Source organism: Rhincodon typus, chromosome 4, assembly GCF_021869965.1.
Source record: "Rhincodon typus isolate 14 chromosome 4, sRhiTyp1.1, whole genome shotgun sequence".
Taxonomy (NCBI): domain Eukaryota; kingdom Metazoa; phylum Chordata; class Chondrichthyes; order Orectolobiformes; family Rhincodontidae; genus Rhincodon; species Rhincodon typus.
In genome coordinates, this window is record NC_063335.1 from 48,340,292 (window position 1) to 48,368,121 (window position 27,830).

At 40.0% G+C, this 27,830-nt stretch overlaps 1 protein-coding gene across 1 annotated transcript in view; it reads right to left on the reverse strand.

The window, feature by feature from the left end:
* The window catches only part of fer1l6 (fer-1 like family member 6), a 110,807-nt gene that overhangs the window by 41,376 nt on the left and 41,601 nt on the right, over positions 1-27,830 (reverse strand). The window contains exons 15-24 of the mRNA XM_048595947.1: positions 25,292-25,408; positions 23,562-23,714; positions 20,395-20,578; positions 16,568-16,692; positions 15,054-15,188; positions 12,196-12,345; positions 10,267-10,377; positions 8,599-8,760; positions 6,325-6,499; positions 2,659-2,765 (exon numbers count right to left, since the gene is read on the reverse strand). Coding sequence (XP_048451904.1) covers positions 2,659-2,765; positions 6,325-6,499; positions 8,599-8,760; positions 10,267-10,377; positions 12,196-12,345; positions 15,054-15,188; positions 16,568-16,692; positions 20,395-20,578; positions 23,562-23,714; positions 25,292-25,408 — 1,419 coding nt within the window. The remainder of the gene's footprint in view (positions 1-2,658; positions 2,766-6,324; positions 6,500-8,598; positions 8,761-10,266; positions 10,378-12,195; positions 12,346-15,053; positions 15,189-16,567; positions 16,693-20,394; positions 20,579-23,561; positions 23,715-25,291; positions 25,409-27,830) is intronic.

The window sequence follows — 27,830 nt, forward strand, 5'->3', positions numbered from 1 at the left end:
ACCACCCTATCAGCTAGTATAAGGGAGATAGTCACCATAGAAGAAAAATTCACTTCATGGTTTTTTAGGTTCATACGCAGACTGAAAATCCTTCGACTGCTTCACGCTATTCACCAAGCAAATAATATGAACATACAACAACAATCTCAGCAAGAATTACATAAGCATATGTAGCACTGAGCTAAACAGTAATGGCCAATTAGAGGCCCTAAAATTATCCATTGTACTGTATTAATTCATTAAAAATCTGAATTGTTAGTTTAATTGGGCAGCTTAAACCTATGATGCATTTTAATATTGAATAGAAAATGCTGATTTCCTCTGGCTGGTGGACCATTTTAAACATTGCATTAAAGCATATAGAAAAAAAGTTAGCAGACACTTCATTAATTTGGTAGATTTTGGGAAATGAATGTTTTTTTTTACAGGAAGCTATTGAGGCAACTACCTTGGTATTTTCCAAGAGAAATGACATTCTTGAAGTGACACCTCTCAATTTGGATCACTGATGTTGAGTGTCTTTTTTAAATTTTTTGTCATGGAATGTGATTTTTGCTGGTTAGGCTAGCATTTATTGCCTGTCCCTTATTGCCCTGAAGAAGATACTTAGAAGCTGTCTTCTTAAATTACTGCATACACAACGCATTTAGAAAGGAAGACCCAGGTTTTGACTCAGCAACAGGAATTGTGATATAGTTCCAAGTCGGGATGCTGTGTAGCTCAGAAGGGAACTAGCAGGCAATAGTATTCCTGTGTAACAATTTTTTATTTAGTTTTCAACTTTTGTATCAAGGCAACCTTTCTCTGCTATCATATTCTAGTCCAGAAAGCTAGCTGGTGAAGTATAGAACTGGAGCCAATTGTTACACATTTCTATATTTACTAACAGAGTCACGCACTATAAGCATACACCTCCTAACACAACAACCACAATTTGAGCCTTTGACTATTTAAGGGGACCTAAATGAATCCCCAGTTAAATACCCATGACCTGTATACAATTAACAGCCATTGAAGTATTTTTGAAATGTAGCTGTTATAGTGCATGTAGCAATATAATCTGAAAGTAAAGTCAAGGTTAATGGAGCCATACTTTCTCTCCCAACATTGATCAAGAGCAAGTAGAATGTACCAAAAATGCATTCCACATGACCAGAGCTCAGTGACTGAAACATAGAAAGTTTATAGCATGGAAGACAACACTTGGCCCAATAGTCTGTGCCATATGAAGAAAAGCTATCCATCTTTATTCCACATTCCAGTTTTGGATCCTTAGCCCTCTAAGTTATGGCCCTTCAAATATGTTGTTTAGTTTATCCAAGTATTCTTTAAGGTGTAAGTGTTTCTGCTCTGCTGCTCTTTTCAGCTGAGTTCCAGATACACAAACTCTGGCTAAATAAAAAGTCCCTTTTTAGTCCCCAAATTAATCCTTCTACCAATTATTTTAAGTGTATGTCCCCTCATTATTGATTTCTCGGGTATCCACTGTATCTAAGCTTCTTAAAATATTATATGTCCAATTAAATCTCTCTTCAGCCTTCTTTATTGCAAAGTAAACAACTGCAGCCATTCCAATCTTTTCTCATGGTTAAGACCATAAGCCCAAAAGAAACAGGAACAGGGGGATAGGCCGTTCAGCCCCTACAGCCTGCTGCACCATTTAAAAGGCTCATTGCTGATCCAATGTTCCTCACATCCACATTTTTCCATTTTCCCCGTAACCCTTGATTCCCCTATTGATCAAGAATTTATCTCAGCATTAAATATGCACAAGATCTCTGCCCCCACAGCTGACTGTGCCATGAGTTCCAAAGACTCTCAAGCCTCTGACAGAAGAAATTCCTCCTCATTCTCAATTTTAAAGTTCTTCACCTCTGGCAACAGCCTTGCAAATCTCTCCTCTAACCTCTTTCGTACAATAATATATTTACTTTAATCTACACAGTACTCTAGTTGTGGTCTAATTAGTGTTTTATACAATTCTAGCATAAGTTGTCTGCTGCTATATTCTTTATCTCAACTGGTAAAGTATTACGTATGTCTCTATAACCATCTTATCTACCTGACCAGCTACCTTCAGTGATCTGTGGGTACACACGCTTTTCCTATGTACTTCTCAGTATCTTACCATTTATTGTGTATTCCTTTGCCTTGTATGCCTTACCCAAATCTCTCACATCTTTTGATTGGATTCTATTTGTCTATCAAATTGTGACCTGACTGGTCCATTGATACCTTCCTGAACACTACAGCTGACTTCTTCACTATCACACCAGACAGGTCTGAACTGAAAGTTACTTAATCATGCCCCCCTATTTAAACTTGTTCCCAAACAAAATCAAAAGAAAGGAAGTATTGCATTGACTCAACTTTTTGACACACATTTGAAATGCCAATAAAAAGAAACAGTTGTTTTCCATGCCTCCTCCTTTCAGTCTTAGAAGTAATTGCAGATCAGTCCTGGGTACATTTCTAGGGATGAGGTTTTAACGCATGGACAGTACTGTATAACAATCAGAGTGCTCCTGTACAAACAGCATGTGGTCAACAGAAGAGCATTAATACTGCAGGCCATATTACTCTACAGTATTCAATCACGTTCAATATTGTCATGCAATCTAACTTCAAGAAATGTGCAGTAAAGTAGATCTTACTGACCATTTGTTTTGGGAAAGCTACTGCCGGCATTTGTTCAGATGGTGCATCAGGACTCATGTTTATATAGACTTCATTTTCCTGTGTTTGTCGTCCAGCACAAGATACATCTAGAGATTTATTAAAAAGTCAGTTATTAGTATAAAGATAACTTACATTTATGCTGAAAGATTGCTGTAAGTATCAATACAACCCAGGAACTTTGAGTTTAGTTTTCCAGTGATTCAACTCTTAATTTATCATTGCTTTAACTTTTCTTAGTCTGAATCCAATAAATGGGTATATTCAAAGTTAGTTCTGGAGTCTCTTAGATGCCCAGACTGACGAATTCAAGAGTAAACTGAAAGCCTTTAACTTTTGTATTTGGTCTTCTATTATTGATTCAAGACACAAGATCGTTGTGTGTTTTGGCTCATTTGGCAACACACTTCTTTCTAATTCAGAAACGTCTGCTTTTGAGGTGTGCTGTAGGACCTAGGCCTGACACTTGAAATCCTGAAAGATTTCAGAATTCGTCAAAATGCTACTTTAAAATGAGGCATAATTTATATCTTCAGGTTCATCCCTTAATGAACATGACTAAAGCTGAGAAACCAGCATTAAGCTCAATGCATTTTGCAAAATGTCGCTTTGTGCAAATTGGCTGTTACCATATGTTATGAACATGAAATTTTATATGATGATTATGTTTTGCACTGTTTCTTCCATTCAAGTTAAAAATGGAGAGTAAAGAGATTCATATGATCTATTTCAATTTCTGGCTGACAGCAAGCCTTGGTGGCTTGGTTACCATGGAGACTATAGGATACAGTATAGGGTTAATGGTTGCATTAAAGTATTAATAAGGATTACCTTTGCTGTAGTTTAGAACATTAGCTGTCAGTATTATTTAGTCAATGTTCTTCTTTGTTACAGTAAAAGTCTTAAATCTTAAAGCTTTGTCATGTGATTCTTTAAGTATATCACTGGGAATGGAAATACTGTATTTTTTTAAGCTATTGGTCTCTATGGGGACGGTAACATTAGGCACTAATCTAAAGAAGAATAGAGTCCACGGTGTTCGATATAGTCCAATCACTTGAATAGAGGATTGCCTAACTAAGAGAAAACAAAGTTGAGATAAAAGGGGGCATTTTCAGGATGGCAACCTGTAGTTAGTGGATTGCCACAGGGTTCAATGCTAGGCTCACAATTAGTTTCAATATTTATTTATGATTTAGTTAAGGAAAACAAATGCCAAGTTTGCAATGATGCAAAAATAGGTGGGAAGGCAATAGGTGAGAGTATTGCAAAGAATCTGTGGAATGATATAGGCAGGTTAAGCTAGTGGGCAAAAAATTGGCAGACGGAATATCATATGGGGAAATGTGAAGCTACACACTTTAATAGGAAGAATACAGTAGCTGAATATTAGTTAAATGGAGAAGGACTGCAGAATGCTATAGCGCAGAAAGATTTGGGAGTCGTCATGCATACATCATAAAAAAGCTAGCTTCCAAGTTCAGCAGGTAATAAGGAAAGCAAATGGAATGTTAGCCTTTATTTCAAAGGGAATAAAGTATAAAAGTAGGGAGGTCTTGCACATGTTAGACCACAACTGGAATACAATGAGCAGTTTTCAGCCCCTTCTCTAAGGAACAATACGTTGTCATTGGAGGCATTTCAGAGAAGATTCATTAGGCTAATCTCAGTTTAATGTGACTATTTTATCTGGAAAGGTTGAGTAGTTTTAGGCCTTTACTCATGTTTAGAAGAATGAGACACAACCGTATTGAAACATTGCAGGATTCTTCAGGGACTTGACAGGGTAGATGTGAAGAGATTATTTCCCCTTTTGGGAGAGTTTAGGACCAGAGGGCATAATCTCAAAATTAGGAATTATACATTTAAGACAGAGGTGGGGAGGAATTTCTTCTCTCAAAGGGTAGTGAATTGTGGAATTTTTTACTAGAATCCTGAGTTGCGTTGTTAAGTATATTCAAGGCTGAGATAGATCGATTTTTAATCAGTAGGGGAATCAAGGGTTATGGGGAGAAGGCAGGAAAATGGAGTTGAGGATTATCAGATCGGCCACAATCTCATGAATGGCAGAAAAGACTCAATTGACTGAATGGTCTACTTCTGCTCCTACATTTTATGGTTTTATGGAGTGCTACATAGAAATAATGACTTGCTGTCTAGTTAATCATGCAAAATATTTTGCAAAATAATTGACAAAATTTTCAGAGGGAGATAGTTGCATGGTGAAACTATCACTGCACTAGTGATCTAGAGGCCCAAGTTGATACTCTGGGAATATGGATTCAAGTCCCATCATGTCCTCTGGTGGAATTTAAGCTAAATTAGAAAATCTGTAATATAAAGCCAGACTCAGCAATAATGGCCATGAAATTATTACTAATTGTAGTAAAAACAATTGTGGTAAAAATCTGGTTTACTCATGTCCTTTAAGGAAGGAAATTTGCCTTCCTTAAAGGATAATTCTAGAATTGTCTGAAACTGAAACATAAACTCTACTTTCTCTCCCTAGGTGCTGCTAGACCTGAGTTTTTCCAGCAATTTCTGTTTTTTTTTCTGACTTTGAGCATCTGCAATTCATTCTTTTTCCATCTTCCTTACAGTCTGGTCTACATGTGACTCCAGATCCACAGCAGTGTGGTTGAGTCTTAAATGCCTTTTGAAATGGCATAGTTGGACTCTCAGTTTAAGGACACTTAGGGATGGGCAATTATGCTGCCCTTGTTGGCAATGGTCTCAACCCATAAATGGAAATGTCATACTTTACTGTAAATTGAATTAAAATTTTCAACACATAAACTTGAGCTACAATGATTAGGGAGGAATGGTGAAAGGAAGGAAAAAAAATCAAAAGGAAGAATAGACTTGCATTTACATAATGTTTCAAAACCTCACAAGGTGTTTGTGAAACATTCCAATCACTTAATCTGCACTACTTCACACACTTTCTCCCCCAACACTCCACACACCCAACCCCCACTACCATTCCATAAATGCTTCCATAAATGCTGCTCCCTCCACACTTTACATCAGCTGAAGAGTCACCTGGGCTCAACATTAGCTTGCTCTCTCTCCAGGGATGCTGCCTGACTTGTACAGATTCCAGCACCTGCAGTAATTTGCTCCCACACATCTACTATTTTTTGAGTGAAGAAATGCTTCCCCAATTTCACTCCCAAAAGATTGAGTTCTAGTTTTTAGACAGTCCCCAGTTCTAAATTCCCCAACTAGAGGAAATAATTTCTCCCTACCAGCCAATCTGTTTTTGATTACATTTTACATTGCAAGACAAGATTTAAGTGCAAAGAATGATCATGAAGCAACAATTCTTTATTTCTACTGGCATCAAGTCCTCACAAACATTCAGAAAATTCAAGTTAAATTAGGAAAACAGGGTATTTACATGGAATTAAGCTTATAGTTCACATCTCGTTGAAGATTTTTTTTTGTTTGGGTGCGTCTCACTCTTCCTGAGGTCTCTTTCTGATAAAGACACCCTTTCCTCTGACTGCTTGAACTTCCCTGCTCAATGTACTCCCTCAATGTCACCACCTACTTCTGGAGGCCTGTTACACCGTGCTCTCTCATCACAAAACTGTCCCCAGTTACATTTTCAGCTGATTTGAGAAGAGTAAGACCAGAAATTCTCACCAGTTATATCCGGTGTTGGTCTACGTGCTGGTTGACGATGTTCACGAGGTCTGTGGATGTACTGCTTCAGTGAGTTGATGGTATGCGTCCCAACAAGAGTACTGCGGCCAAATGCTCTCCAGTCAACGACGGAGATACGGAGTGGGGGGTGAAGATATTCATTGTCAGGTAATTCCTGTCCAAATAAATAGTAAAATCTTTCTTTTACACTCCATTTAAATCAACATGCACAAGTGTTACAGGTGTATGATACAATAGCCCCAATATTAGCCAGAGGAGGGAGAGGGGGTGACCTGAGAGGGGCAGGGCCGGGAGTAGAACCCGGAATTGAATCCCTGACCTCTCTGTTATCTGCAGATGGAGAGGTTGCTGGTGCAGGAAAGCTAGTGGCAAAATGCTACAGCCAGGACAGTTGGAAATGGTCTTCAGCAAGAGAGAAACTGGGGGGAGTCAGAGAAGGGGAAGGGTTGGAGCCCAACAATTGGGAGGCAGTGGTTGAAGAGAGTGGGGGATGTGTTGTTTGCAAGCAGCAGGAAGGAGTGATGATTAACAGAAGATTTGTTTGAGGGCCCCTGGGGAGTGCAAAGGGGTTGCGCAGAAACACACTGCAGCCAGTTGTTACACAGGCTCATTTCAGGTTTCCCCAAGTCCCAAGGATCCTGCCCAGCAGCTTTTGCAACTGGAATCCAGCTCCCATGTGCACAGTGGGTGCAGACATTCATACTTGATCATATTCATCACCAGCAGACAGGGCACATACCATCTTCACACCTCACTACTGTTACATAGCAGCAGGCACATGTGCAGCACATTGGTACAGGTTGGCATTTTTCTCTTCATTTTTTTTTAATGCAGAAATGTTATCACACACAGCCAAATGGCTTTTTACCCACCACCAAATCACCAGTGGTACTTGTCATTTATTATCCACCACTAAGTCACCAATGTTTCCAATTAATCAAATTATGTGCAACACCAGGTAAGGGCAATGCAGACGCTTCAGCATATTTTAACTCCCTCCTCAACACTGTCCCTACTGTTGTTGGCAGGCTAAGTGACAACTCCAAATGAATCAATGCAATGAAATGGGTGGAGCAGTGAAAGAAAAAGGTTTGGTTCCAGCACCAATCAAAATGGGAAGATGCTGAATGGAAACAAAGAGCAAAGACAGATACCTATAGTCAGAGTCTGATGATTTCTCTCACTGGATGCCAGAAAGTAGGGCCAGATATATCAAAAGAGGAGAAAAAGAACAAAACAAAGTCAAAAGCATGTCAGGAACTAGAAGGTTTGTGTTGTAAGGAGAGGCTGGATAGATTGGGACGTTTTCCTATGGAGCACTGGAGGATGAGAGGTGTCCTCATAGTAGTTTATAAAATCATAACATGCATAGATAAGTGAATAACCAAGGTCTTTTCCCCAGGGTAGGGAAGCCCAAAACTGGAGAACATAGGTTTCAGGTGAGAGAGGAAAATTTAAAAGGGACCCGAGGGGCAACTTTTTCACACAGAAGGTGGTGGGTATTTGGAATGAATTGCCAGAGGAAGTGATAGAGGAGGGTACAATTACAACATTTAAAAAAACATTTGGACAGGTACACGGATAGGAAAGGTTTAAAGGGATATGGGCCAAAATCAGGCAAATGGGACTTGTTTGGTTTGAGAAAGCTGATTGGTATGGACGAGTTGGACCGGAGGGTCTGTTTCCATGTTGAATGACTCTATGACTGTTACAAACTTGGCTGCTCTGATATTCAATGTGTCATTTTGTTTCAACCACCCTGAGGCATTCCAAGGATAAACAAGTTTATTGAGAGAGGGCTCAACATTTTGCAGTCACTGCTTCACCCCTGGGGGTCTGACAAGGCTGGCCTTCTGTCTGCTATTGTCTCTGGATTCAGCCTTGTCCTAAATCATTGTGCTGAGGTTGTTTAAACAATAAAGATTGATGGGTCACAGCAGAACAAAGCTGGCCACTATAACTATTGAGTGGAAAATTAGGGTGGGACCTCATCACTCCGATAAAGGAGATTTAGGGCCCTTCAATGGGCTGAAGAAAAGATGTCACAATTTTAAACAATTTTTCAGAATCAATTGCCCTTCTTTCTTAAGATATTCTTAAAGTCTAGTGTGGAATTCATGTCTGCTCTTGGCTGGCAGGGACCCTACAAGGTCCTCAGCAGGGAATTCCAGGCAGCATTTCTGGAGTATCACGGCAATGGTGCTGAGGGCAGCAGAAACTTTAATGTGATGAATGTAATAGGTGTCTCCTTACAACAATGAACCAGTCTCCCTGAACGGTAAAGTTCGGACTTCTCTTGTAACTCTGAATGACAGAAGATTTGATTCCTTTCCCTGCATATTCAATGAAAACCTGCGGCCGGTCCACAGTCAGGAGCTGCACCCGTTTGAGCTCACGGAGACCCCAAAAAAACACCTGCAAAACACACAATAAACAGAAATCGACTTTGACATCCAACATATTGATGTGAATATGGAAAATAAAAGAACCCAAGCACATGCGTTTTGCAATCGAGGCAGTGTTGCGCTGTAGATGTTGATATGAGGACTGTGGCCGCATTTCACAGCACCAAGAGAGCAGTGTGGATTTTCAGAGTTTCCTACTCAATACTTATTCCTCAACCACGCTACCTGAAAGATTATCTGAGTATATTTCTCATTGTGGGGTCTTGCGAAGTAATGGAGACTATACTTCAATGGTCACTCACTGCTGTGAAGTATCTCTGGATCACTTGAGAACACAGATGCCTATATTTAAGCATGAGTTCTGTTTTTCTGGCACCGTGATCCCTTTTATTATTCAATCTTCACTGCGTTCACTTCTTCCGTCTTCCCCTTTGTTCAATCTTCCACCGTATCCCACCTTTGCACTTGATTAAAACCCTCTCAATCTCCCAGGTCTGATGGAATGTTAATACCCTGAAATGTTCTCGGTTTGGTTTTAAACTCCAACAGGGTGGCTTTGAGGGTGGGGCTGTGTTATGTAAAATCTTGTGAGCACCATGCCCACCACTAACCTTCCTGTATTTCCCCCTCCCCCGACTCCAACAACGTTTCTACATGGGATGAGGGAGTCTCTGTGTGAGTGCTTGTTTATCGACTAGTTGAGGCTCTTAGATTGTCAATTATTTAATATTAAGTGTTTAAAGCGGGAGCAGGCCCATGCCATTCAGAAGACCCAGGAGGTTTATCTAACTGGTCTGTAGTTTCCTGCTTTCTGTCTCCCTCCCTTTCTTAATAAAGGAGCTACATTCCTAACTTCCAATCTAATGGGACCTTTCCACAATCAAGGGACCTTTGGAAAATACATCAAATATCTCACTGGCCACTCCTTTTAAAATCCCAGGATGAAGTCTATCAGGATCTGTTCATTTGTCAGCCTGCTGTTTAAACAATTTACTCAGTACTGCTCTATGGTGATTATGATTTTCCTGAGTTCCACCCTCCTTTCCATTTCCTGATTTGAAGCTGCTTCTGGGATGTTACTATATCCTCCAAAGACAGATAAAAGCTACCAGTTCAATTCATCAGCAGTTTCCTTATTTTCCATTGTTAATTCTCCAGACTCAATTTCTACAGGACTACATTATTTTAATTCTTCTCTTTTTGACATATTTCTAGAGACTCTTACCAGCTATTTTTACATTTTTGGCTAGCTTTCTCTTGTACTCTTAAATTTTCCTTCTTATAAACATTTTTTTCACTCTTTTAGTTTTCTTTCTGTCCAATCTTCTGACCTGCCACCTGTCATTGCACAATTGCATGCTTCATCTTTAAGTTTGATATCATCTTTAACCACAGTTGTGGGCTTGGGGTGATCCACCCCACCGCCCCCCCTCCCCCCCTACCCCCTCACCCCCACCCACATACTAATCAAGCATGGGCTTTAAAACAGTCTTATGGTCAGAGTGATACGTTGTACCTCCACCCTGTAGTTTCTTAGTACAGGACGGATGTTGACTGGCACTGGCAAGATCTGATTTCCATCCAGTTCGTCAATAGGTGGAAGGTCTTCAACTCCTGAATCCGGAATCTGAAAGTACATCATTTATAGCAACAGATAAAGATCCCACACACTTACATTAGTTATTATTTCTCCCCTATCCTAAGCTTGTCTTGTTTACCTAGGTAACACCTTCTTAATGAACAACCTAACCTATGTCTAATAGTCTTTGTTTTCACATTAAATGTCTGATATAAGATAGCTAAAATGAATCATTATTAAAGTGCAATCAAAAACTAGTTTGGATTTAGCTCAACTTGAGAAACCATCTCTTTTCAAAAGTGAAGATGATCCACATTGGACTCAAAATGTTAACTCTGTCTCTGTCTCCGCAGATGCTGCCAGTCCTGCTGAGTTTCTTCACCATTTTCTGTTTCAACTCTTTCCAATACTGGATCATTTTGCAGGTTCTTGAATAGTTTCCCACTTTCTTCTTTTTGTGATGTATTTCTGGTTCTGAATTTTAATACTGAAAGGTTCCCTTGGGGTCCTGAAACTTTCAAAACAGCCTTTTTCATGCTGCAAACTTTAAAGAGTACAGGTTGTGCATGCAGGAGATGGTGGTGGAGTGTTAATGTCGCCAGACTAATAATTCAAAGGTCCAGACTAATGCTGTGGGAACATAGGGTTCAAATCTCGTCAATGTAGCTGGTGGAATTTAAATTCAACTGAATCTTGTATTGAATACTAATCTTAGCAATGGTGAACATTAAATTTTTACTCTGTCTCTCAGAAGGGAGTGGAGGTAGGTTCATTGAATATGTTTAAGATAGAGGTGGATAGATTCTTGCAAGGCAAGAATAACAGGTTCTTGGTGGGGTACATGGTAATGCAGAATTCAAAACACAAACAGATCAGCCATGATCTTATTTAATGGTGGAGCAGACTTGAGGAGCCAAATGGTCTATTTTTCCTATTCCCTACACGCGCATGATCTGCTGTGAATTTAAATTTTCATTCCAAATCCTACATTTTGTGCATGATATTGGTAAAGATTTGTTTTTAGTTGGCTTGGGCAAATTTCAAATTGCCACAAAATAACCAGTCGTGCGATATTTTGAGAGATAAATTCTTCTCATGGAAGAGACTTGATTGCAATTTTGCATGTTAACCTTGTACAGCAAGATCAGCAGTTCAATTTTTATAAATGGGATTGAGTGCAGATATTCATTTTGCAAACCAATCTGACACTACAGACCAGATCTTCCTTTAATTTGCTTGTGGCGAAATGTGGAAAATAAGGCAGTCAAGACTCCTTATCCCAAAGCAGGTGACTGACTAATTTCCTAGGAAATTGCATTGGTCTAAATTGTTTTGCTGACCCAGAATGGCTGCCTTGATTCTTCCTCCACCAAGACAGACTGCTGGTAGATCGCACTGAGGAGCCAGGCCAACATAACGTACCTGTTGCTCTGACAGACGTGAGCACAGTTTTGATGCATTGTTAGTGGCAACTTCGGAAGAAACTAACCCTTTGGCTCTTAACTTTCTTCAGTTCTTTCATGAAAGGTAGTGCACAAGGGCTATTTTAAAATATGTGTGTATGCTTGAAGAATAACTTCAATCAGCTTCAAGTATACTCTTACTTTTATCTCTGGAGGGTACATTCAGTCAATATGACTGAAACAGGCCAAATAGAAAGCTGCTCAGGCACTGCTTGACATCCCCCCTCTGCATATTGCAGTTGTATGTGAATGAATTCCCTCCCTCAACACATCCTTCTGACTATCTACATTGGCATCCATTCTATTAGCTACTTAGGCTCCTACAAGCCTAAACTATAATCAATACTTGAAGTTTCAGGAGTTCAATGGGTTGATATAAAACTTGATCCCAACACGTTCTTACCTGCAGGAGTTCAAAGGCTACAAGGAGCTCCCCAGCAGGTACACTGCCACAGTACATGGGGTGATATTGAAGTTCAGGGGGGACGTAATCTTGTCCGCCCAGCCTCACAACCGGAACAACCACAGTGCTACCAATGTATTCTGCTTTACCCTGAAGTAAAGGTAGCAAGAAAGAAGATCCATCATTTCAAATTACCTTGCTAGAACAACACTTTCAGCTAACAGTGTTAGCCTATCAGGATACAAGGGTTGGGATGAAGACTAATCCCCCCATAGGTTCTTGCTACTCGAGATTACAGATTCTTCTGTATGGTAGCAGAAATTGGTTTATTGCATGCTTGAGGGCTGTAGACAATGTCACAATAAACATCTTAACTCTCTTCAAGTCATACAATGTCTCTTTCTCATATTACTGCAAACCTCATCACAGCAGTTGGTGTTACTCATACCATTCCAGCTGAGTTAAGTTAGATATATTGTCAGTAATAGCAAAGGTAGCAAAGTCAGTGAGAACCACAGATGTAAAAAGAATGGATAACAAATGATTCATGTTGACAGTCTGGTTAGTGGAGTAGAAGCTGCATTTTGGTAAAATACAATTCCTGTGAAAGACGGCAGGAAAAGCAGTAGCTAATGAAAGAGAACTGGACAAAGGAGTGTGGGAATTGTAATATGAATGTTGTAATGTTTTCTACAAACATTCAAATTACCTGCAAACTTATCGGAGTGAATTTTACACATCATGGTGATACAACAGGCTCTCCCTGCATATGCATGAAATAAATGATCGTAACCTGATTTCTTGAGTCCCCTTATTAATTTGTCAAGTTGTCCAAAAACATAGGCATATTCCACTTCTTCCCGAACTTTTTTCCCCTCAGTGAGCTGTGGGAGGGAGCAGGACAATGCCAATTTGAGTAAGGAGAGGGAGTTCAGCCATTGCTACTTCAGAACTTGCAACCTGAAAATTTCATCTTACTGTCCCATGTGGGGTCCTGACCCTCACTCAGCAAAGCTCTGGATGAACCTATCCAGACCATTCAAAACAAAAATGATAGCAATGGATAATCAGCTTGTTTGCTGTTGACTGAAATCATGATTTAAAATTATAATGTGAACTACAGGTTTTGGAAGTTTTGTTGGTTCATTTTATTAGGCGGATGCATGACTTACAAACCAACACTTGAATACTTGCTGCTACTCACAATGAATCATTGAGGCTTGCTAGTTGTTGAAAAACAGTGATGTTTGCTTGAATATTATTAAGCATCACGATTAGAAGTCGGTAATAAATTAAGACGGACAGTAGGATAGTGCGGTAGTTTGGTAACCTGCTATTCTGTGTAGTGTGGAGAGCACTGACACCAACTGAATTTCATTATTTCAATCACCAATAGTGACAAACATTGAGAGGGTGCAGAGGAGAGAATGGTTCCAGGGGAGAGCTACGAGATTAATTTAGAGAAGTTACAGTTGATCTCAATGGAACAATGGAGATTGAGTAGAGATTTAATAGAGGTGAACAGAATTAAGACAGGTTTATGCGAGTTAGATAAAGATAAACTGTTATGTACGAGGACCAGGGACTTCAGATTTAAATCTTGGAGCAAAAGAAAAAGGTGAGATATGGGTGGATGTATGAGGAAGAACATTTTTACTCAATTAGGGTCCATGACCTGGAACTCATGGCCTATGAGAGTGATGGAAGCAGAGATAATGAAATTGTATTGAGTCAAAGGAACTTGTAGGTTTACAGGAGAAGAGGGGGGAGTTGGACAGATTGGATTGCATTACAGAATGGACCTAATGGGCCAAATGGTCTCCTCCTTTACAGTTCTTTGATGAATCTGTGGGCGGTATCCTCCCATTTTTGGAGAAAAAAATCTTGCAGCTTCTCGGAATGTGAAAGCCTGCCTGATCATACAGCAAATGGTGGCCAGCAGAGTTTCAATCAATATTAAGAATAATGGAGTCTCAGTCACCAAGAGCTGCCAACCAATTGGAATAACAGCTCCAGAAAACAGACGCAGCCATAGCTTCTGCTGATACAACATGCCCCAGACTCCCAAGGTAGAAGATCAACTCTGCATGTTTGGGAGCAAGTCTTACTTCTTGGGGGTTGTAGAGACAGGGGTCTTTGGCATTTGGAAGCAAAGGCATGTTGCCTCTTAGCAGCCATATCCCTGCACTATATCCAGCTATAGATTAAGGGAGACACAACCCCCAAGTTATAACCTACCCGGACCTGTTTACAGGTCAGAGAAGCTGTAACTTTCTAGGCCTGCCTGGAGCTAGAATAATGCCAGCAGGATGAGGCCCTTATGTGGTTATTAACTGACCATTCAAGGGCATTAGTTGGCAGTGGGGCAGGAAGAATGGAGTTGAGCCTTCCAACTGAAAATGGAATTTGACAAGGAACAGGAAATAGCAAAGATCTGTTATGTCACCATTGCACTGAAGTTCTCTTCTGCCTTAAGACTCTATCTAGAGCCTTCCATTACCTCAGGATTTCCAAAAGCATTTTTCAACCAATTAAATAATTTTGAAATTTCATCACTGTTATACTTTAGGAAAGGTAGTAGCCAACTTGCAAACAGTAAGCTCCCACAAACAATTGATGGTACCTCTCTGTGGAAAAGAAAGAGGAAGACAATAGGACAGATCACATTGGCTACTGCCTGGCACATTCCAGCAGCTAGAATGGAATTGGCAGCCTGCAGCATGGCATGAAATGATCTAGAACTGAGATGGCATTAGTGTTCAAGAAAGAAAGTGGACCAGCAAATAATAAAGATGCAAAGCTAGTATCGCCCTTTGTAAAGAACGTTTTCCCATTACAGATTAACACTTCACACTCACGACAGCATCGTCATCATAAACTTCAATCACCACGAGTGGGGGAGCCTCACTTATTTCCATTGCTTCACCATATAGAGGGATATTATTGAACAAGAGCATGTGGTTCCATGTTGGGGACAAGGTCTGAGTAATAACCTGTTAAGAAACAAAAAAAAAAGAAGTGTGACTAGGTTTTCACCTTTATCATCATGATAAATGTTAGATCTTCCAAACAATTCCCATTCTTTAACTACATTTCAACAAGTTACACACAAAAATGGAGGATCAGGACGAATTTTAATTTTTACAGTAATACAATTTGACCAAGCTTCCTCCTTGCCTCAGGCCAGCCATCAGAGTGCAAACCTTCTGCAGCTTACAGAACATAGACAGACTGGTGGAAAAAGACAAATACAAGATGAAATTTCATCTGACTTGATTCATTTTGTCAGAAGGAAGAGGAGATCATATTTTTAAATTCATTCACAGGATGAGGGTGTCTCTTTCTAGACCAGCATTTGCTGCCATCCCCAATTGCCCAGAGGGCAAGTAAGAGTCAACCACATTGCTGTGGGTCTGGAGTCACTTGTAGGCCAAACCAGGTTAAAGATGGCAGTTCCTTCCCTAAAGGATATTAGTGAAAAAGATGGATTTTTCCACCAACCAACAATGGTTTGATGGTCATCATCAGAATCTTAATTCCAGATTTTTATCAAATTTAAATTCCACCATCTGCCATGGCAGGATTTTAACCTGGGTCCCCAGAACTTTCCCTGGGTCTCTAGATTAACAGTCGAGCAATAATACCACTAGGCCATCACCTCCCCAATGATATAAATAACTTTATCCCAATATGGGATAGGCCAGTTAGGACTGAGATGAGGAGAAATTTCTTCACCCAGAGAATGTTGAGCCTGTGGAATTCTCTGACACAGAAGCAGTTGAAGATTTTCGGACAGTTAGATATAGTCCTTAGGGATAAATGGATCAAAGAGTAGAAGGAGAAAGTGGAAACAGGGTATTGAATTAGATAATCATCAATGATCATATTGAATGGTGTAGCAGGCTCAAAGAACTGAATGGCCTACTGTTGCTCCTACTTTCTATGTAATAAGAAAGTCCCAGAAAAAGAACACTACAGTATTATTAATAGTGGAATTATTAAGCACAATCTAAAAATTATGGAAAGAATTTGTCAAAAATAAAATACCGATATCATGAAAATGTGTATGTAGAAATAATAATAATTAAGTTTCTCAAGGTCATATTACAGCTAATTTGTACACACTTTCTTATACTTACAGTATTATCACTAATACTTAGTAGAAAGCGAGCTAATACTTGTTATTCAAGATTTTGTATGAAGAGTTGACTGGGCTAAAACACTACAACAAATCCAAAAGAATGTTCTTTTAAAGTATTTTTTTGGAAAACTGAGGGGACCATGTGGAATGCCTTGTATGATCACCAGAAAGCTTAACTTATGATTGTAATTGTTGCAATTCCTCCCATCGTGTTAATATTTCATTGTTTACCTTAGTAGTCTGACAATGTGAAATGAAAGTCACTTTAGCAAAAGGATCTGAAAGACCAGTATTGTCAGCAGCCAGAAGACCTCTTGCTTGGTACATATGGCACCTTAGCTGAAACATATGATGGTCTGTTCAATACAAGAAGTTCAAAATATAACTGTTAAAGATGCAGAGACATTGATTAAAAAATATAACACTTTGTTCATTAATAATGCACAGTTAGCAATGCTGATCATCACTGTTCAAATAAATGAAATCACATCCTAAACCTAATTTAATCATCTCCTCTTTCAGGTGCAGGAGTTAGAGTCATAAATATTTTCAAATGAAGACCATGTGAAAGATGCTGTCTCCTAGATTTTCATTAGTAGTTAATATTTTTCTGGCAACTTAAGACATTCTTTAATGAATTCACAGGTCACAATGAAAGCATTGAGGAAATAGCAACATATTGATATTTTCACTGAGGTGTAGTGATCCTTGTTAATACTGTAGGAACTTAAGTTCAAATCCCACCATGGCAACTGGTGGAATTTAAATTCCATTAGTAAAATCTGGTGAATGGAGCTACTCTCAGTAATGGTGATCATAACAATTATCATTTTTTTAGAAAGACGTCCTCAGCTAGTCTGGCCTACATGTAACTCCAGACCCACAGCAATTTAATTGACTCTTAACTGCCTTCTGAATTGACCTAAAACATCACTCAGTTCAAGGGCAATTAAGGGTGGACAACAAATCCTGGCCTTGCTACCAACTATGAAAGTATGACAAAGGAAAAATATGTCAAACATAATCTTGTCTGGTTTCTTTCCTAACAGATGAACTTGGCCTATGCTGTATGTCTCTAAATATTTGTCTTTTGTAGTTAGAAGGCAAATAGTTCTGACGATTATACCCTACAGCAGCATGGGCTATGGGCCTTGTCAGAAAACACACTAATTACATTAAGTTAGTGGGTAGGAGAGCGGGTCAATCAAACAGGATATGTTCCACCTCATCAATTCTTTAAAGCCCCTGTCATTTATGATCCAACCAGAAAAGATTCTAAGATTACATCAAACATCAGTAAAAGCACAATAATAAAGTCTGATCTATAGCTGCCTTCATTGACTGAAATGTTAGAAGGTCTCATTCACAAAAGTTCCAGTCAAGTATAATAAATAAATGTATATTAGATATGGACAACTAGGGTCAAATGAATCTTTTGAAGTGTATAAAGAATGTAGGGGCATTCCTAAAAGGGAAATCAGGAGGGAATATGAGAGGGAGGGAATATGAGAGAGTCTTGGCATATAAGGTTAAGGATAATCCAGAAAGATTCCACAAGTACATTAAGAGCAAAAGAGCAACCAGAGAGAGAGAGAATAGGGCCTTGTAAAGATCAATGAGATCATCTATGCATTGAACCTCAGGATGCGGGGGAGATACTAAATGAATATTTCGCGTTAGTCTTTATTGTAGAGAAAGAAATGGAGGATAGGGAAATAAATATTGATGTTTTCAAACCATTTCACATTGCAGAGGAGGAAGTGCTGCAAGTCTTAGAAAACAAAAAAGTGCATAACTCTCCAGGACCTGATCAAGTGTATCCCAGGACGTTGTGGGAAGTTAGGGAAGAAATTGCAGGCCCCTAGCAGAAATATTTATATCATCTATAACCAGAGGTGAGGTGCTGGAGGACTAGAAGGTGGCTAATGTTGTGCCTTTATTTAAGAAAGGCTGTAAGGAGAAGCCTGGGTACTATAGACCTGTGAGTCTGACATTGTTGGTGGATAAGTTGTTGGAGGGGATTCTCAAAAATAGAATTTATGTGCATTTGGAGACACATGGAATGATTAGGGATAGTCAGCATTGTTTTATGTGAGGGAAATCGTGTCTCACAAACTTGATTGAGTTTTTTGAGAAAGTAACAGTTAAGATTGATGAGGGCAGAACAGTAGACATTGTTTACATGGACTTTAGGAAAGCCTTTGACAAGGTTCCACATGGTAGACTAATTAGTAAAGTTAGATCACGTGGGAGTCAGGATGAGCTTGCCAATTGGATACAAAATTGGTTTAATGATAGCAGACAGAAGGTGGTGGTGAATGGTTGATTTTCGGACTGGTGGCCTATGAACAGCAGTGTTTCACAGGGATTGGTACTGGGTTCACTTTTGTTGTCATTTATACAAATGATTTGAATGAGAATATTAAAAGCATGGTTAGTAAAATTGCGGAAGGTATCAAAATTGGGTGGTATAGTGGACAGTGAAGAAGGTTATCTAAGATTACAAAGAGATCTGGATGAATTGGGTCAATGGGCTGAAGAGTGGCAGATGGAGTTTAACTTCAATAAATGTGAGGTATTGCATTTTGGTAAAACAAACAAGAGCAGGACTATACAATTAATGTTAGTGCCCCGGGTAGTGTTGTAGAACAGAGAAATATAAGGGTTCACATGCATAATTCTTTGAAATTTGCATCACAGGTGGACAGGTTGGTTAAGAAGGCATTTAGCAATCTTGCCTTCATTGCTCAGACCTTTGACTATAGAGTTTGGAGTCATGTTGAGGTTGTACAGGACATTGGTGAGGTCTCTTCTGGAGTACTCCGTGCAATTCTGGCTGCCCAGTTATAGGAAGGATATTATTAAGCTGGAGAGGGTTCAGAAAGGATTTGCCAGGATGTTGCATGGAATGGAGAGTTTGAGTTACAAAAGTAGGCTGGACAGGCTTGGACTTTTTTCACAAGAGCATAGGAGGTTGAAAGGTGACCTTATAGAGGTTTATAAAATCATGAGGAGAACAGATAAGGGTGGGAGATTTCAAAATAGGGGGCATATTTTTAAGGTGAGAGGTGAAAGTTTTAAAAAGGAGATGGGGGCAACTTTTTTACACAGAGAGTGGTTCATGTTTGAAATGAACTGCCACAGAAGAAGTAATGGATGCAGGTAGAGTTACAACATTTAAAAGACTTTTAGGCAAGTACATGAACAGGAAAGGTTTGGAGCGATATTGGCCAAAAGCAGGCAATCGGGAATTAGTATAGTTTGGGAATATGGTCGGCTAGGACTAGTTGGATCGAAGGGTCTGTTTCCATGCTGTATGACACTATGACTATGACTCAAATATGTCACAGATTTGCATTAACTTGTTTTGGTAGCAATTTAAAATATCTTACAAATAATACATCTGCCCACGTTTACTGTATAAATAAAGCTCTATGTATGAAACATAGACCTGCGGAAGCTGGAGATCTGAAACAAGCAAAAACAAATTGCTGGGGAAACTCAGCGGATCTGGCAGCATCTTTAGACAGAAAACAGAGTTGACGTTTCAAGTCCAGCAACCCCACCTAGTAAGTGATAGCAACTATGAGACGGTGTAATTGTGCTAATGGCGGGAGTTGGGGGCGAGTAAGAGAGTGCGGATAGGTGGAGACAGAGTCTGAACAGAGAGAAAAAATGGTTAGGTGGACAATGGGATTGTTGTTGGTAAGCCAGGGAACAAAAGAAACTAGATAGGTGATAACTGGGGCAATGAGTGGGTGAAAATGGATTGGCTGTGCTGAAAGAAATCTGTGTCATGGAGTGGTAAAAGACCCAGGAGGAAAGCCATGCTGAATGTATGCTGGAAGAACACCTCATCTTCTACCTAGGGACGTTACAGCCTTCGGGACTCAACATCAAGTTCAATAATTTTAGAGTCTGAACACTTCTTTTCTTGTCTTTTAATGTCCTCAGGAATAACTAGCTGAACTCCGCTTGTGAAAAAATGTCATCATTAATATAGAAAAGATTAAATACAGAATTAATTATGAATTGGAAATAAGATCTGTCATGCCCACCTTTATAAATAATATTGAGAGGTGGGGAAATCCGAAATGCAGCATTGTTTTTGGTTGGCATTTCCAGATCAAATCCACAGGGCAGGTTTTCCAGAATAGCATCCATGTATCTGGTTGTACCTAACCATAGGTTAATATCCACTTTTGCTTGTACAGGCCATCCTATTACATGCCTTCCTGGCAGCTGTAAAGGTATGCATATAATCAAAATAGAACATTTGCTTAACTGAATAACTTCATAGTTGAGTGGGGGAAGCAGGTACAAAATAACATTGATATATTTGGGGTTTATGTTTGAATTCAGCCTCCGATTAAACAAAGAAGTTTCCTTTACCACCACAAACCCACTGACTCCCACAGTTACCTGGACAATTCATTCTCACATCCTTTCAAGACTCCATTCCATTTTTCCAGTTCCTCTGTCTCTGTCATGATAATGTCAACTTCGAAAGGCGGCCTCTGAAATATCCACCTTCTTCCTTAACCGAGGATTCCCCAGCACTGTAGTTAACAGGGCCCTCAGTCGAGTAAAACCCATCTCCTGCACTTCAGCCCTCACTCCCTCCCTTCCCTCCACAACAGTGATACGATCCCCCTTGTCCTCACTTACCATCCCACCAGCATCCCCATCCAGAGGATCATTAGCCACCGATTCCACCACCAGACACAAATTCCCCTTCCCTCCCTTGTCAGCCTTCTGTTTCCTCTGGGATACCTCGATCCACTCCTCCTTCACTCCTAACACGTCCACACACCTGCATGGCATCTTCGCCTGCAATCGCAGAAGGTATAACACTTGCTGACTTACTTCCTAACCCTATTATAGACTGGGTGACCAATTCACAGAACACCTACATTCTGTCCATTAAAAAGACCCTGAGCATCCAGTTGCCTGCCACTTTAACAAACTACCGTGGTCTTTGGCCAAAATATCTGTCTCAGGCTTGCTGCAGTGTTCCAAAGAAGCTCAGCACAAGCTGGAATAACAGCACCTCATTTTCCGCTTGGGAACTCTCTAGCCTGAACTTAAATCAAGTTCAATAATAACACTCCGAGACATCCTTTACCATGGCACCAGGGACGCAACACACCTTCCTGAAGTCTCACTCACAGCCACAGAAACACCTGTCTGTGCCCTCGACTAGAGGGTCTCCAATCACAATTGATCACGTGGACCTTGACACATCTCTCTTAATAGCAGAGTCAGTCATGGTTCCTCACAAATAGGAGTTGAAATGATCAATACTCCTTTCCAAAACGCTTAGACAACTGTAACCTTGTAAGATTTTGTCAGGTAGGAGTATCCAGGGATAGGACCTGGGTGAGGACATTTGGGTCAGATTTTTCCCAACCCTCAATCGAAAATGTGTCAGACAGGTTTTAAAAATGGAAGCCTGAGCCCAGATATTTCCGCTTCTGGAATTGGCAATTTTCATCAGTAAGGAAGAAGGCTGGGGTGTGTTTGTGAGATTGGGAAACTGTGAGCTGCTTACAGAATTAAATATTTTGAAACTTATACAATTTCGTTAAAGGCAGGTGGGTTGGGGTTTTGGTCATCCATGTAAATCACTCCAGCAGCCTTGAGCCATGCACTATGGGTAAACCATGATTTGTACACAGGATTTGTATGAACAGTACAAAAGCCGTTGCTTACTTGATGTGTCATCATGAAATACTGTACCACAGATTATATCTGTTGGTACTAAATTTAAGTGATGACAATGCTTTTATTTGAAAAGCTAAAAGTAATATAACGTGCCAGTCAGGTTGTCATGTCTGACAAGTGGAAAGTTATCAAGGGAGCAAATAGCTACAACAACATGAAACTCAGAGAAGCAAAGGGATATTGGGATGCTTGTCCACAAATCCCTGAAGGTGGCAGGACAGAATGGTACATGGAACACGTGCCTTTATCAGTAGAGGCATACGTTATAAGAGCAGGGAAGTAATGTTGGAGCTGTAGAGGACTTTGGATAAACCACAGCTGAAGTACTGTGTGCAGTCCTTGTCATCGCACTATAGGAAGGATGTGATTCCACTGGATGGAATGCAGTGGGGATTCACCAGGATATTGCCTAGAATGGAGCACTTTAGCTGTGAAGAGAGTTTGGATAAGCTTGTGATATTTTCTTCGGAGCAGAGCATTTTCTTCAGAGCAGAGGGGGGCATCTGATTGAGGTGGATAAGATTATAAGGGGGCATGTATAGAATGCAGCTGTTTCCCTTAGGTGAAGTGACTGCACTTTGGCTGAGGAAAGGTTAAAAAGACTTGGATTGTTTTCACTGGAAAGAAGGCAGCTGAGAAGTCTACAAAATTACGAGAGGTATAGATATGTTGGATAGTCAGAGGCTTTTTTCCGAGGATTGAAGTTTCAATTATTAGGGGGCATAAGTTCAAGGTGAGAAGGGAAAAATTTAAGAATGCACTGCTAGAAGAGATGGTGGAAACAGGCACATTGGCGACATTTAAGAGAATGGTTACATGAATCGGAGAGAATACAGGGATATGGACCAAATAAGGGCAGACAGTTTGTTTTTTAGATTAGTTAGGGCATGATGATCAACACAGGCTTGGAGGGGCGAAAGGCCTGTTCCTCTTCTGTACTTCTCTTTTGTTCTTTTGTTCTCTGTTCTCTAAAATGTGCTTGAGAGTTGTGTTTTTAATGGGTACTGTGAGTCGTTTGGGGCATGAGAGGGGATAAAGAGGGTAAAAGGGTTGAGGGAGGTTAAGGGGAATGGGAGGATAAGGGGATGTTGGATGGAAATAACGGAAGATAAGGGAATTGAGAAGTATGAGTGAGGTAATAAGGGTGAGGCTATTTAAGGGGAGTTGCGGCTGTGTTGGAGAAGGGTCCATCAGGGTTCCTATGATGTCAGGCCTAGCTTCCGCTGCTGAACTGTTCTCTGGGTGAATGTCAGGCAATCTCCCACACTGAGGGGCAAAACAGATGATCAAGCCTACCAGCGCTCATACAAGGATCATCATACACCAAAGGGCCTTAGCAAAATCCCAGTGACTCAGAGTCAGAATGCCCATCTGTCTATCCTGTGGAACAGAACAATGCAAAGCAGAAGACAATACAAAGGAATAATTTGGCTATGTTTTCTTCCTCTTTTAAAATGCAGTGCAAATTTGAAACAGTTCTATATCAAAAAAAAATGAATACCTTAAGAAATAGAGACTGGATCTTCCCACAGTTTTTCCCCTTCTCATTGTTTTTCTCAGAATACAGGATGTCCTTCGCTTGAATCCGCGCATATGCAATTCTCTTGTTGCCACTGAGCATCCAAATGAATACATCTGGGATCGTATGTTGTGGCTGAAAATATAAAAAGAGAGAAAACAACTAGGACTTTTTTTTTAAACTTAAAAGTCAATATATTACAGGTGCTAGAGATCTGAAATAGAAACAGAAATATCCAGCAGATCAGGCATCACCTTTAGAGAGAGAAACAGACATAACATTTCAGTTATGGGGCCTTTCATCAGAACAAATAACAGAGTTCAGGAGGTGACAAGTGGTCACAGTTGTAAAACAGTAGGATTTTTAGGCAGGGATGGAAGCAAGTGGGGCCCAAAAATACCAAAAATGACCAACCTGCCAGTTTCCCAACCCTGTTCTTCGTGCATTGGTATTTTGTCCAATGTAGGTTAGGGGCAGGGAGGACTAGCCCATTAGACTCATAAAATACCTATGGTGTGGAAGCAGCCGTATGGCCCATTGAGTTCACACTGACCTTCTGAAGCACATCCCATCCCTGTAACCCTGGCCAATCCATCTAACCTGCACATCTTTGGACTGTGTGCAGAAACCACAGCACCTGGAGGAAACCCACGCAGACACAGGGAGAATGTGCAAACTCCACACAGACGGTCACCCGCGGGTGGAATCAAACCTGTGTCCCTCCTGCGGTGAGGCAGCAGTGCTAACTCATAAGCCACCAGGCCTCATTAAGAACCTTGTTAAAGGTGCTAGACAAGAATTTTTGGACCCTTTTGAATTTGCCAGATGTGACTACTTAACTACAACACTGTATTAAAATACTAATACATCAGTGTGTCACTATCCAACCGCAAACCTAATACTTTAAAAAACTCTGTTGTAAAATTAAATACAGCATGCATTGATAAAACAAACAACAGATATTAAGAAGAAAGCCTGTCCAGCTATGGCCTAAGAGGTATTGTCACTGGGCTATTAATCCAGATACCCAGGTAACGTTCTGGGAACCCGAGTTCAAATCCTGTCATGGCAGATGGTGGAATTTGAATTCAATAAAAATCTAGAATTAAAAGTCTAATGATAACTGTGAATCCATTGCCAATTGTGGGAAAAACCCACCTGGTTCACTAATGTCCCTTAGAGAAGGAAACTGCCATCCTTACCTCGTCTGGCCTACATGTGACTCCAGACACATAGTGATGTAGTTGACTCAATTAGAGATAGGCAATAAATGTTGGCCTAGCTGGCAATGCCTTCATCCCATGAATGAATAAAAAGTAAGTATGTAAATGGGGAAAAAATACAGGACTATGGAGAGATAGAGAATGGGACTAATTGAACAACCTCTTTCAAAGATCTAACATTAGCATGATGGGCTGAATCAGCTCTTTCTATGCTGTCCTGGTGGCATTTATAAATACCTAACTGGTCTTCATTGAAGCTCTGTGACTGACCCCATATGTCCACAGTCATACCAGATAGTCTGTGTTATTGCCTTCTTGAAACACTCCTAGATCAATGGAGATTGTTTTTTGCCTAACCCCTTCAGAACAAACAACATGAATTTTAACACAGAGCAAGTTTCTGCCTCATCCTTAGACTCCTTAATCAGATTGACAAACTAATGTTTGACTGCAGTGAAATATTCCTTTCTATTCTTGACTGCAGTGTACCTCATCCGCAAGAAATCGTAACTTTTGCATCCAGTTCTGAATTTCACGCAGTGATTCATTCATTGACATCATCTTCTTCTCCTGAATCATTGCCCTTGCTTCATTGCTTATCTGTTCCTGGAATACAAAGAAAGAATGAGCAAGGTCATAACCATGAAAGCTGACTTTGGTTCATCAAACACTGCTTTCTTTCTTCGTTTCCAGTTTTCTGTCAGCAGGTTACGCTGAAATGTTTCTGCAGGCATGCATGTTACTCAGCAATCTGGAGAGGGGCCCCTGAGTTTTTGACTTTCTCCTCCAAAAAAGGCAACTTAAAGGTTATGTGAACCTGGAATTCAGTTCAAATTGATGGCATGAATCTCCTCTTTCTGCTGGTTGTAATGTTTCTGCCTGGAAGACATCTGAACAGTCTCAGCTAAATTCCTTGTAGGCATTGGCTAATACATGCAAAACAAAAACAATACTTCTGTATTGAGGGTTCAGAAGAGATTTACCAGATTTGCCGGGAATGGAGGTTTTGAGTTATAAGGAGAGTCTGGATAGGCTGGGACTTTTTTGACTGAAGTGTAGGAGGTTAAGAGGTGACTTTAAGGAGATTTATAAAATCATGAAGGATACAGATGAGGTGAATGGTAGGCGCCTTTTCACTAAGGTGGGGGATTTCAGGACTGGGGACATATTTTTAAGGTGAGAGGAGAAAGATTTAAAAAAGACTTGAGGAGCAATTTTTTTTATTTTACACAGAGTGGTTTGTGTGTTGAATGTACTTCCAGAGGTACAGTTACAACATTTAAAAGACACAAGTACTTTGGATAAGTCCATGAATAAGAAATGATATGGCTGCTGTCCTTTTTCTCCTTGAGGTGAGCAATCTGTTCAGTTCGACTAGAAACATATCTGACTGGTATCAAGCTGTGTCTGACTGTTCTTGATGCTGTTTCTGAGTGATTGGACAAATCTTCCATTACCCAGTAATGATATTATTGTTTTACTCAGCAAAAAAATTGTACCTTCTGCTTAAAAAAATAAAATACTGCAAGCCTAAATGTCCTTGAAAGAATCCCACATGAATGGTTTCCACTGGTACAGTATTAAACATCAGTGGGCATAGATGGAGAGAGCATTATAGTTTTCAGTTATCTTCAGGCTGTATCCATGAGACACAAAGGAGCCCATGTCAAAGGCACAAGGTTCAAGCAAAGGCATAAAGCAATTTTTTTGAGTTGAGAGTTATGGAGGAACAAGCAGGAAAATGGAGTTAAGGCTCTAATGAGATCAGCACTGACCTCATTGAAGGGTGGATCAAACTCGAACTAAATGGCCTACTCATATTTCAATTTCATTGAGACAAAGTGAGGTGACAAATATTGATCATAGGTAACACATGGAGAGGTTATGATTTTATTTGTGAAGTTTGTTTAGTGTTCCTCAGCTCCACTTCTGACATAAAGTTAAACAATGCTCTAACAGCTGGATTTCTTTAGCCCTACATTGATTAAATGTAAAAGATACCATTACCAGCATAGACCTGACGGGCAAAATGATTTTATTTTGTGCCATAATGACTGTATGTTCTGGAAATTGTAGTTAAGCATCACAATGATATGAGGCTTGATGTACTTGTCTCAAATTTCTCCAGCCACTATTGGCAGAGGCATTAAGCCCATTTATTCTAAATGCATGAACACACCAGCATAAATTTCCAGGCTCATGTTGTGATGACCCTGGAGCAGAACTGCTGTTTGAATTACATAGTTACTGCTTCATTCAATCCTGAAACCATATCTTTCATAACATTCCCTCCCCTTATTTTAAACTTGCAGTTGCAAGATTTTCCTTATCAGTCTGTTCCTTCTATTTCATTTTTGGCCACAAACGCTGGTCCAACCCAAATTGCCACAACCCTCACCACTTCAAATTTGGCAAGGAGGCAGATCCCAAATCCACCTCCACTGGAACAGGAATTGAGCCCCTTGCAGTTGGCACCAATCCGATGCCCACCAGCCCTCCACAAGAGTCCAAGTTACTTTGACAACTTCTATGTGCTTATCTCCATCTGCAGCTCTGGATAGCGATAGTAGAGATTGTGATTTTCTTTCTATCATAATGCTGACCAGAAATCTCTCTCTCTCTCTGTAACCACCTGACACGGCTGTGTGATGGAAGGATTTACAAGTTGATCCTGAACCTGTTTGGCCATGTTACGAATGCACATTCTTGATCATCAAGTCATGGAGTGGGATGTGAAGCTAGATACTCAAAGGCAGCAGCACTAATCACTAAGCTACAAGACTTCCTCACTCCTTAAGATTTACAGTATTACATAACATAAAGCCATGCCAAAATACAAACTGTAATCAAAAAGTGCAATGTTAAAGGTCCAAGTCATTAACTTTATTTTCTTGTTGGAAACCAATAAAATGAAGTGAAGTGTATTAGACATTTGAAGTATGTTATACTGCTTATAAAGGTTGCATAATATTTTGGAATTTTCTAGTAGTCAGCCAATTTGATATTATTCTCTTTTGGAAGCAATTTT